At 42.0% G+C, this 12506-nt stretch overlaps 1 protein-coding gene across 27 annotated transcripts in view; it reads left to right on the forward strand.

Annotated features, from left to right (window-relative positions):
* Positions 1–12506, forward strand: part of ADGRL3 (adhesion G protein-coupled receptor L3) — a 520467-nt gene that overhangs the window by 239836 nt on the left and 268125 nt on the right. For 26 of the 27 annotated variants that reach the window (XM_042796493.1, XM_042796492.1, XM_042796511.1 and 23 more), the window contains 2 exons: positions 832–852; positions 1584–1797. In XM_042796493.1, the coding sequence (XP_042652427.1) occupies positions 832–852; positions 1584–1797 (235 nt within the window). The remainder of the gene's footprint in view (positions 1–831; positions 853–1583; positions 1798–12506) is intronic. The other variant, XM_042796498.1, reaches the window with a different exon arrangement.

Genomic DNA, 12506 nt, shown 5'->3' on the forward strand with positions numbered 1-12506 from the left:
CAAATCTAAATGAGACAACTGACAGTAATACAAGGTTTCATGGAAGTTAGACTAATGTGTTGGATTGTTGCCTGCCAGACAGACAGAGCAGCCTTGATACAGTTAAGGGGTATAGTGAGAAATACAAGTACATCCGTATTTCCATAAGCAAACTTGGCGTGCATGTACCATGTGGATGTTTTATGGGACAAGACAACAGCGCATCGTAAGGGATTTTTGGTTTTAGGGAGGGTATTTTGGTGTTTTTATAACAGGGCTGGGGGGAGAGTAAGTTGTTGAAAGATGCTTGGTGTCAGGTAAGACCTGGATCTGTTAGAGGGTTAAACCTTCCCTGACTGGTCTGTGACCATCACATAGATACAGGCTTTGTTTATGTGCTGAGTTTTGTGGTTTTAAGTAGTACAAAATGGATCCAGAAGGGCACATCATCCCTGCAGCTGTGGAAACCTTTCTGGTGTGGGTGAGTTTTCTTTCTTATGGAATAAGGAAGGGAAGGGGTTGGCTTTTGTTTCAACTCGTGGCTGATATGCTCGGCTGGAAAACAAGTATTCAGTTCCCAGATTCACCATGGATTTCCCATGAGATTTTCTGGAAGCCCCATAACCCTTCTGTGGCTGAGATGAGAAAGACAACATATAACTACATCATATGGATATTTGGAGGATTAATACATTCATGTTTGTCAAGCTGTTGAAGGTCTTTGGATTAAAGAGGCTGTAAAGTAATAAAAAAAAATATTATTGATTGTTGTGAGTTTATTTATTAATACTTTAGGGCTTTGTTTTCAAGGCATCTGAAAGCATGTTTCTTTTTTTCTTTTGCAAACTGTAGCCTGGATTTCTTTTAAAACAGGTAAGATTTCTGAGAACTCTTTAAATTAACTTTACAAGTATGTGCTGCCAGTATTGAACATCCAGGCAGATCTGACACAAAGCTGAGGCTGAACTTTAATCACCCAGTGTCCCATTTATTGGCCTTTCCATGGAATACATTACTGCAGGCCCAAACTTTGGGATGGTTGCCAGAACCTGCAGGCCATCCCCCTGGCACACTGCAGGCTACAGCAAAAGCCGTTAGGCTCATGTTTTCCAAGGACTAAGAAAAGGACCAGGAGCAATGCAGATGTTATTACATCTGCAGTAGGACAGATGCAGTCTTGCTGAGCAGGTGGGATCCTGGTGCTTGTATTGCTCATTGTCAGAAAATTTCCCCTGGTTGATCAGGTACAACTCAGGACTGTAATTTTATATATCAAAGCCTTTCACCTGGTAAGTACAAGTAATAGCAATTCTATAGTTGCTATTTACCTCTTTCAATAGGGGATTTCTAAAGCCCTGTGTAAAAGGGATCATTAGCTTATTTTAGAGATGAGAAGATCAAGTTGCTGAGTGGAGAAGTGATTTCTCTGGGCAGCCAGCAAGCCAGGGATCGGACCCGGTTTCTGCAGACCGTATCTCAATCCTACCAAAACTGTCTCAGTACAGCATATAGATAAAACCTGCTGCTCAACATTGTTCCACTTCTAATCCTAGCCTCAGTGTGGAAAGTAAATGTTTGCTGTGTTTCTGTGTTAATCCTTGCAGCTTTCAGCCGTGCCCCGGTCCCCATGGCTGTGGTGCGAAGGGAGCTGTCCTGCGAGAGTTACCCCATAGAGCTCCGCTGCCCCGGAACAGATGTTATCATGATTGAAAGTGCCAACTACGGGAGGACTGATGATAAAATCTGTGACTCTGATCCTGCTCAGATGGAGAATATCCGCTGTTATCTGCCAGATGCCTATAAGATTATGACTCAAAGGTATAGTATTTAATATTCTTTGTTTGCTGACTGTTGCTTTGTTTTGTTTTTTTAATCCGGCTTGTACACACCAGGTTGTCTGTGTGTTTGCATGAGAAAATGCAGGTACTTTGTGTGTCTGTGCACAAAATTACAGCTATCATTACTAAACTGTGGGTTTAACAAAGTTAGGTTCACATCACACAATGTAAATAACATTTGCTGTAAGTACTACTAATCAGTCACCTTGATACTTGCTGCATCCCAATTTTACCTCTGAAATACCTAAATATCGAGACTCTTAAAGAATATATAAGTAAAGTCTTTCTCAAATGCACATTCACTGTTTTTTGTGTCATGTTCAAACATATGGCTAATAATCTCCTTTAAACAATTAATATTTTGTGTTCAGAATAACATTTATATTTTCCAAATCACAAAGGAAAGTCTCTATCATTCACTGTGTTGCCAGGCTTAGTTTTAGGGAGGATCTGGATTCCCAGTCAAGGATTTGCATTCACACTGGTTTTGTGGAAGACTTGCTAAATTTCTGTATAATAACTATAGCTGTTAAATGTGGCTACTGCATCTGGAAATGGTAACTGAGATATACGCCATGTAGATAGATGCCTGTATTGCAGAGCCAGAGCCTAGCAGTTTATTCCAACCTAGAGGTTGGAAAACCTTTAACTGTTGCTGGATTTTTCAGGGTATTTTCTAACGCAAGAGATGTTGTGGGAAGGAATCGTAAGTCACAGCTTTTGACATGTAATTGCATTCAGTACATTTCTCCTAATAACTACACATGAATAATTATTCAGTACATTTGGCTGTTAATTAAATACTAATAGAAATTAGTATTTCAGGATATTAATAACCATATTGACATAGGCAAAGTGTTGTTAATTGAAGTCATGACAACCGTGTTTGCACGACTAAAGCAGTGCAAGGTTTTACTAGAGTGTCTTCCTATTGTTTGCTGTGAGATGCCTTGCACTAAAAATGGAGTTGTGTGAGCAACAACAAAAAAAGGGTGAGTTTCATCTATATTTGACATGCTAACGGCTATTTTTGAGCTCCCTTTAGAATTGCTCCACGTCAAGGGTTTAGACCTCAAAATGCTGAGAGGTCTTGTGAAAAATGTCCTCGTCACTGCATATGGCGATTGTCCTATACACTCATTCTTCAGATTGGACCTCCTTGCATAGCTAGTTGAAGTCCCGTAGGACTGTGCTGGTTACATTTTCAAGACAACCAGAAAGGGTAACAATGTGCCAGTCCCTTGGATTTGGCATGGTTTTAGTGGAATTACTGTAATTCTCCTGTTCAGGTTGTTAGTGGCTTCAAGCAAAAACCTGTAATCCTCTGCATATTTGCAGAATAAAACCATGTCATCCCCTTTGTGGGCTGTTACAAAGTATTAATATTTTTATATATACATAGTAGCATCCTCCAGGCACTAGCTTCCAAGCCAAATGCAGAGCTCTCCAGTCCTCTGGTCAGTCCCCATGTGTAGCAAGTGCAATAAAAATTAGCCCTTTGGTCAGGGAGGGCACATAATCATCTTGCATGCCCACGGTGCTGGGATGAAAACTCACATTGGTTGCTCGGCTCCAGATATCATCACTGTGGACTCAAATGGCTTAGCAGAGAGTTGGCAGGGAAGTGCATCTCTCGGGCAAAAGCATCCCTGTTTTCCCATTTGGTCAGAAAGTGGTGCTGTAGAAGACAGCCACTGAGGGGGTATTTCTTGCAAGGGAAAAGCAAATCCCTACTGACTGGGTATTAATATCTGTGGGGCCTTGCCTGATGCCATTTATCAGTGAGGAGGCTCAGGAAAGGGTGGTGACTCTTTCCATTTAAGCCATTTGATGATCAGTTTTCATGAAGAAGTGTGCAATCATGTTATTAATTGGGTACTGTTGAGTTTCTCGAAAATAAATATAACCTGGTTCTAGTTAAAAGGCAGGTTAAAAAGCGGAAAAATACTCTGCATTTTTATGTCAGCCTCTGTTTTGTTTTTGTTTTTTTTTTTTTTTTTTTAATCTCCACTATTTCAAAGAGTTGAAACAGTTTAAAAATAAAACCATTAAAATTAGATCTGTTCTTAAGACGCAATCCAGTTTGCCAGCTCACAGCTCCAAGTGCGCCTTATAGCTGAGCCTCTGAAAAAGGTAGTTTAAAAGGAGAATCGTGACAGCCTAGTAGTTGTGGAACTAACGATGGCATTTTCTTCTGAAAGCCTCTACCTGCAAAATTAATCAATTCAGCAGTATTTGGGTGGTTTTGCAGATGAATGCAGCCTTTAATACAATGAGCTTGTCTTTGCTAACGCTGCGGGGTAGGGAAGCAGCTACTGGGAATTAAAGATCCTCATGGCAGTGTAACCCGCATGGTAATCGAAGCTGTCTGTGTATGGAAAGAAAAATGATATGCGCAGTGCATGCTTATTATGTATTGATTAATTATTGCATTCATAAATATACAGCCTCCTTGTAGGTTTTATAATAAGTTGTCTAACTGCTGGCAGTTTTTAATCAGCAGCGCCGTACAGCCAACTTAAATACATTATGGCATGGCTGTGGGGAGGGGGAGAGGGAAAGGTCGGAAGAAAAGTATATGTGAGACAGAGATGTTGTTAGTATATGAGCTGAGGCTGCGAGTGAGCAGATTTATGGTAGATATTAGTGATTGCTCCCCCAGCCCACCCTTCCCCTCTTCCCCCACCTCTAAAAAAAAAGAAAAATTGAGCTAGCATGTTCCTTTCTTCTATATGTGTATTTAAATTAATTTTGAGGACAAGTAGTGGTGTTATTTTGAAAGGGAAAGCCATAAATCTGATGGTGTGTTTGTGGAGCCTCCTGAGCAGAGGGAACACAAGGGGTTCTTAATGCAAGCATTGCCCTGAAAACCTCTAAAATCTGTAGAGTATTGCTCTAAGTAAAGAACGTTTAAACAGCTTGTAGGGAGCTATTTTATAGGAAATTAAATCTCTGTGGCCTGTTTTGTTTTTTAACTTGCCAGCTCTTCCTTCAAGCATTTGAGCAGCAGCTGCCCATAAAAGCTCAGAGAGTGCTTTATGGACTGATGTTTTTCTGATATGATTACAGAAAAATGTATTTCATAGCATGTTTGCTTTGGAGAAACGCCTTTTTGAGAGCTGTAACAAACAATTAAATTCTAACCATGCCCATTGTACACTGTGTGCACTGTACCATGGGAGACTTCACTATGTCCTCCCTTGAGCAACTGTGCCACAAAATTAACATATCATCCATTCAAACAGCCGGGGTTCTCTGCGAACAATAGGGAAAAGCAGCCTCCTGTTCCCGTAAGAGTTGCCTTTGTTTTTATAACGTTAACACTGCTGTTTAGTCTATTAAGAACCACCCTAAAGAAAAAGAAAAAAAAATATCTTTCAGCATGCTGTCTCGAATTTCTCGTGGATGCTTTCCGTGAAGGAAATGCCCAGCTCAGAAGGACAAAATCTGAGTATTACTTTTTGCATGCTGGTAGTTTCACTACAAGTCAGTGGAACTAGTCACAAATTTAAATTTGTGCCACACAAATTTAAGGGTGCAATATGGGCAAGGGAATGAAACATTTAGTTGCCTCCTCCTTGATTCAGACAAATAATGCCAGCACATGCTTCTTTTGAAGGCATGTACTTAAGCATTTTGTGGAATGAAGATGTGCCCAAGTATTTTCCTGGGTTGAAGCCAATGGGAGGAAGAAGATGGGTAGATAAGGTTTTGCATGTATGTTTGTAGAACGGTGTGCTGTTGATACCGCTGTTGTGTTTAACTTTGTAGTTTGAAACAGTCTGTTTTACTGAGCTCCTTATCCTTTCCTGTTGACTTTAATCTTGAATGTTAAAATGGGGGGGGGAGGGGTGGGGGCAGAAGTCCAAGCAGCAAAGCTGATACATACACAGAACAATTGTGGTTTTTGGCTTACAGGCAAGATCAGGGTTTTCCTTTTGCTTTCCAGGTATCAGGAGTAAAGGGATCCTTGTCTACCCCAACCATTGTCTGCCACTCTAAAGCTGGAAGATAGAAGGGAGGGATGGAATAGTAAAACAAAACCAGCAGGTGTAACAGAGGAGCCATGGGAGAAATATTCACAGGTCTCAGCAGCTGTCTCCAAAATCAAAGCAAAATTCCTCCTGCCTTTTCAAAATCTGGAAATTAGAAAATGTGGAAAGCCTTTGCTAGGGAATTCTCTTGTATCTCTCGGCAACTCAGAGAGTTTAGTTTGCAAAGGGGGCAGCTTTTGCCTTTTGCCACAGTAGAGCATTGCAGAGCTCCTGTGTGCCCCTTTTGCCACTTCTGGCTTGGGGATGAGGGCTGAACGCTGCTCAGCTCTCTCCTCTTTTCTTCCCTGAAGGTAACAGTGGACTGATTTTGTGTCCCACAGGCAAGATACCTCTTGCCCAGAGCTTCCCGCTGCTCTCAGGACAGAGAAACCGCAGCTCCTTTGGTGGAAGATGTGTAGCCTACACAGTGCAGCGGGACGTCTACCCACCCTCTGTTCTGCTGCAGCTGGTCATGGTGCTGCCTGCCCCCGGCAAAGCGCCCTGCTGCCGTGTGGAGCAGCTCTTCTGGTCTCCTCTGCTGGCCGAGCAGATAGAGAATTTCTAGTAGGTCTGTGAGAGGCACAGCTGGGAGGTACTAGATGCCCTGCTGGGCTAGTTTCCTTTAGGTTCGAATCTAATCGGCATGGCTTGTCCCTGTGGTTTGTGTTGGCAGTATTGATGAAGCATGCAGGTCAAGACCTAGAGTTTTTTTAAAAAAAAAAAAAAAAAAAAATTGCAGTTACAAGCATAAGACTTGTCAGTTGCTTGATGCTCTCAGATTTCCATTTAGTTTTGACAGAGGGCCTAATCCTTCTGCGTGAGGAGGATCGCTCAGCAACTCTCCCAAATAGTCAGAAGGATGCTGGCAGGCACTTTGCACGGAGTGGGTGAGAAGAATGAAATTGTATGAACCAGCTTGCATTACCCTGGCAAAGATTTTTCATATCGTGAAGGGCTGTATTTTTGGTTGATGACCTGAAAAATGCAGGGGTCCGAAACAAGTGCCATTATTATTGTAATAATATTGCATCTCATGGTGTGCTGTTATTGATGCTATCAGCACCTGTGATTTTCAAGACACTTCTCAAATGCCAGTGATCTGCTCTTGCGCTGGGAAATAAAGAGGCAGAGTTATCTGTAATTTACAGATAGGATAATTCACGTTAATCATTCATAAAGTTACCACTGGTTTTGATCATAGCAATTTTGGGGTGTTCTTGTAGTCTTTTATATTAAGTAGCCTGTCCTGGTGCATGTGGGGAGGGTGAACAGGACAAGGAGAGCTGCAGACCTGGAGGTTCTGTAATGACATGGCTGTCAGTAGGACTGAATGAACAGACTTCAGCTGAATTGCAGCACAGTTGTGTCAGGCTCTACAAAATTAATGGCATATTTATCAGAAAACAGCCCCCTGCTTAGACGTCGTCACCCCTGACTCAAATACTGAATGCCCCATTTGGTAGGAACCCCTCCGCCTTCCCCTGCATACTGAGTACATTTTGCAAAGACTGCCAAGATACTACTCATTTTTCTAAATTTGTTATCACACAGATGGCATGGAAGTGCATTTCTGAAGGATTGAGATTTGCAGTGGGAAACTAGGCTTTACTCTTTCTGGGAAGCACAAGTCTGGCGCTTTGAGATCACTACGTGAAAAGCATCAATATGGAAAAATACTAACGTTTCATTTAAACGGTAGTTTCTGTAACCAGTAGAAATTAACAGGCAATACTGAAGCTCACGTTCCCTGGATTCTGATTTTAACAGCTATAAAACAAGCCTCACCACTTGGTTAAACAACCTATTTTCTCACCACGTGAAAAGACACAAAGATACTTTAAAATGAAGCAAAGTGTACTAATCTCATCTGTACCTTTACCCTGGAACAAGGGCACATATACTATTACTAAGAGGGGAAAAAAAAATAAAAAATAAACAAACCAACCTCAGGAAGTGCTAATGGAGCAGTGTGCACTGAGATGTTGAATCCCCCTAAAAAAGGTCGCTACTTCCCAGCCTGTACAGTCTTAATTTATCCTACCTCTTCCTTTACTGAAAATGCTGTCAAACCCCAGCAGAAGAGTAAATTCTGAAAGCGACAGCCCCCTGGAATTGCCCTGATACCCTAGTAAATCAGGGCTTGCCAGCACAAGCATCTCAGCTGATTGCAGCTGCCATGGTAACAGATGAGGAGGAGGCAGTGGTTTCTTAAGGTAATTAGGTTCCAAACTGTGGAAGGCACTGTAGATCAAAAATAATGCCTTAGGCTTCCTCAGATACCAATTGGTAGCAGTGGCCAGCTATAAAACACCACACTTAAATAAATACCTAGTTGCGTTGTGCCATGGCTGCTGGTTTTTGGTTACTGTTAGCATGTGACTCCAACGTGCTATCATTTGAGAAAATCAAAAGCAATGTGCAACCAGCAGCCTCTGTGGCCAGAGAGAGAGCCCTCCTTGAAGTGCGCAGACTGGAGGAAGCTGGAGGAATTCATTATTGCTGTTTTCTAAGACCGTTTCAGTTTGCCAGCTATTTTGTTTTATTTCATTTCATTATTTTCCCCCCTCACTGGCCTTAACTGACAAAGAGGAGACATGGGATAATCTCCTGGATAAATCATGTCTTGAAGTGGCCTCAGAAGTGCTGAACACATGATGTGCTGAAAACCATGCAGGGAAAATCCAGGTTTATTACTCCATCCATTACTAGTGTGAAAGTGGCTGGCTCCAGCATGTCAGAGGGAAGGGACTGGCCAGCCCTTGGCAGCCTGCAGCGTGTAGCTTTTGCCAGTGGGAGAAGACCTATGTGAAACATGTTCCTGTCATCTGTTTTTTCTGAACATTTGAGGCTTGTTGAGAACAGCAGCTATTAATTTGTACCGGGGAGGAAGTGTTGAGCAAAGATGGAGATGTTGCTGACAGCGGTGTCCACCAGTTGAAACGTGTACTGCATTTATTACCATGTTGCAGGAGACGGGTGCAAGCACATGGAAAGCCTTCCTGCAACCACAGTGAAGGTGATCAGGAAAGATGCAGCTCTAGGCCCTTGGCTGCTGTTCTCCATTATTGCTGAAACAGGTTTTGTACCATGAAAAGCATTGTCTGAGGGGCTGAAGTTGAAAGCCAGGCATCTGCATGCTGCCCAGGGCACCTCCTGCCCATTGCCTATATTGCTGAAGTGATGAACATCGAAGATGCTTCTGCTCAGTCTTCTTACACCTTCAGTCCACCTGAATGTGCAACCTTACGAGGCCGTCACAGGGCTTGGTCTTTTTGTCACAAGGCTTAAATTGGTTTAGGGCATTACAAGATAGCATATAAGGTTTATTCAGACTAAATGGAGTTACACTATCTTTAGGTAACAAAGAAATAATTTTGTTTGAGTAGAAAGATACATGCATGCTCCTTCTCCAGTTAGTCTTCCAGCTAGTAATAATGACTAAAGGGCTATGAGGTAAGGTGACTTTGAAGTAATGCATCCATATCAGTTTCTTTTACTTTTTTCTTTGTTCTTGTGAAAAAGAGTACAAGATAGTCTCTGCCTTAGGTCAAAATTGGGTTTATACACAGGAGATTGTCTATTCTCAAGGATGTTTCAAAGCTTTCATTCAGCACATTTTTGACTGCATCGTTTGTAGACTCTTTGGAGCTTGAACTCCATATTCCATTCCAAGACATGTAAAATCAGTGCTGGCTTATACCACACCGTCTCTGTGTGTATGACTGGAATTTCTGTACTTCTCTGCAGAAAACGCTCTCTGCAGACCTCACTCACCTTTGTATGCTTGCAGTTTGGCATCCACATCTTAGCTTTGCATTTTGTGTGATCACTCTGCTGATACCAAATGCAAACAGGCAAAAGATAGGTGTTAGGCACAAATCATTTGTCTGCCAGTTTCAAAAATACAGACTGATACAGGCAGTGTTCCTGGATCATCAGTTCAACATGGTCCTTAATTTTTAACTGTGAGTTTTGTTAGTGGGATGAACTGAAGTTTATTTCAACCTCTTTAGGGAAAAGAGGGAACAAATGGCTTTTATCAGAAGCAGTGACCCAAGAAAAGGCTTTGCTGCCATTATGATTCAGGAGAAAGATTTTATGTATCAGTAAGCGGAGTGCATTAGAGATGCTGGGCAGCATCTGTGATGTAAAGGAAAGGCAGGATGTGGAATTTATGATTAGAGCCATCTTCTATGCATTATGCATAAGATTGGTGTCAGTTATATACAGTAGAAGCCTTAATTCAACTGGAGTCTTGCTGACATCATAAACTGGGAGACAGCGAGTAGTTTATGGGCAGTAGTAGAGCCTCTGGACTGAATTACAGCCTCAGCATTCAGTCCGTTACCGAGAGTTGCAGTTCATAGCAGGCAGTATATTACGTGCTTTTACCCAAAGTAGGACCAGTGACAAAGAAGGAAAAACTTTATTTCAGAGATACGGTGAGGAATGGGAGGTAGAGTTATGGGCAGGAGAACCATAGAATACTGTAAAACTAATGCAAGGGAAGAAGGGATGATTTGGAGCTAGCCAGAAGAAAAGATGCCAGAATGAGAATAGGGTTTCCCCATGCAGTCACTGATTTGCCCCTGTGCCTTGTCCTGCCCACCTCAGGGCAGGACACGGCATCCCTTAGTGGGCAGGGACTGTCTCTACCACCCCTATGCCTTTTTTTTTGTCCTGATACCTTATACTTAGAGATGGGCATTCACCTCAATGCCCAAGATTTTTAATATTCTTTCTAGATTTTCTTAGTTAGCATTAATTGCAAATGCTGGGTATTCTTGCTGCCCATATAAATGTCCAAATCCTTTCTGTATCTCAAGATCCTGGTCAGGATGACTTCCAGGAGCTCTAAGTCCAGCAGGATAATAGCTTATTGTGTGAAAAATGATCACTTTTTGTCAGGTTTTAATTTAATTGCCATCCCTCTTCAGACTATGAAGACAGAGGCATCTAAGCTACCTTTTCCATTACTGTTCGTTAGCTTGTATGGATTTGTCATACTGCTTCTAACTTACCAGCTCTCCAAGGGAGAAAGTTACAATCTTTCAAATATTTCTTCTTATGGGAGTTGTTTTAGGTTTTTGTTATAAGTGTGTGAAGGTTCTCATCGTTTTTTGCCTGAATACCTTTTAATTCTGCATTGACACATTTGAGACACAATGAGCTGTACAGCATTCCAGTTCAGGCTGCATCATCTATGTATACAAGGGCAAGATGTTATTTTTTAATTATTATTTGCATTTCACACACACACGCTCCCCCCCCCCCCCCCCCCCCATCTCTGTGAAGCCTACTCAGATGCTGAAGGTTTTCTTTATTTTAAGCAAGACCAAAAGGAGAGAGGGAGAAAAAAATCATCTGTGATAAATTTGAGAGTTTGAGGCCATTTCTCTTTGGAAAGCCTACTTCCTCTCCTACTTTCCCCAAGTGGCTTTGAATTATGCAGCATGTCCCATTTGACTCAAGAGTATGTTATAAACCACACAAATATAATTATGTCCTTGCCCAAAATGCCTGTTCTCTTCTTAATAAATTATTAGCTCTCTTGGTCACTTGGAACAGATCGTTCCACTTAAATGATTACAGTGGTGCTCAGCTAGTACTGATGGGAAGTAAAGTTTGGTCCTCAGTAATAATACTAGCAAATAAACCGAGTAAAATATAAGAGGAACTGTTAGGTTGGAGGGAGTAAGGTTAGTTCTGGAAAAAATACAGTGCTTGTTGCAGATGTCCAGGGCCTAAATCATGCATATCAGAGCACTGTGCTCTTGTCAGGGATGTTGGTGGACTAGAGGTGTGCTCAAGTTGGTACACTGAATGAGTTGCCCATGGGTAATGGAGAGTTGCATGTAAGAAGGCAGGTGAGTATTTTTCACTTTTGATATTTGGGGGAGCAGGGGAGAAATCTTTAGGATTGCTCTAAAATCTGCCTGTGTCAGAAGTGCTCCTTGGCACCCTTGTGAATTATTGGTAAGGTTGCTGACAGCTGAACACAGACATCTAATATACAGGACACCTTAAAAAAAAACCCAAACCCCTTAACTATACATACACACAAATAATATAGGTCACCTTCAATGCAGTGGATTAGACTGAGCTCTGGAAAATCAATTTCAGCTGATGAATTGGACTTGTAGCTAGATGTAAAGAGTTAAAGCCAGGCACCAATCAACACAGACTAATGTTTGTCATGCCGGGCTGCCATCCATAAAACACTGGTGCTTGTGTAATGCCATGCACATGACAGGAGCTGTCTGAAGATGGTGTGGAGGTAGCAACATTCCAGGAGATCTCTGCAAACTTAGGTTCTGTGGCCTGGGTGGTGTCCAGGAGGCAAGAGCGCCCGGTGGGTCATCTCACCAAGTCACTGGAAGTCGAAGAGACCTACGGGCAGCTAAGCAGCTGCCTACTTTGCCACAAACTGCACACGTGAGCAGGTCGGCAAGCCAAGGGTGGATCACATTCTAGTCACCACTTCCCCCGTTTCTAATGACTTCAGTCTTCTATGCCCAGAGGTGGATGAAGTGAAACTGAAGTTGTAAACACTTGTAAATTATTTAAAAACCAAAAGTACTCTTTATAGAGTGCAGGGAAAGGAGGACGATGGAGATTTTCTTTTATAGTGCTTAAAAGGCACCTCATTGCATCA

The sequence above is a fragment of the Tyto alba genome, unplaced genomic scaffold (genome assembly GCF_018691265.1).
Source record: "Tyto alba isolate M040663 unplaced genomic scaffold, T.alba_DEE_v4.0 Super-Scaffold_23, whole genome shotgun sequence".
NCBI lineage: Eukaryota > Metazoa > Chordata > Aves > Strigiformes > Tytonidae > Tyto > Tyto alba.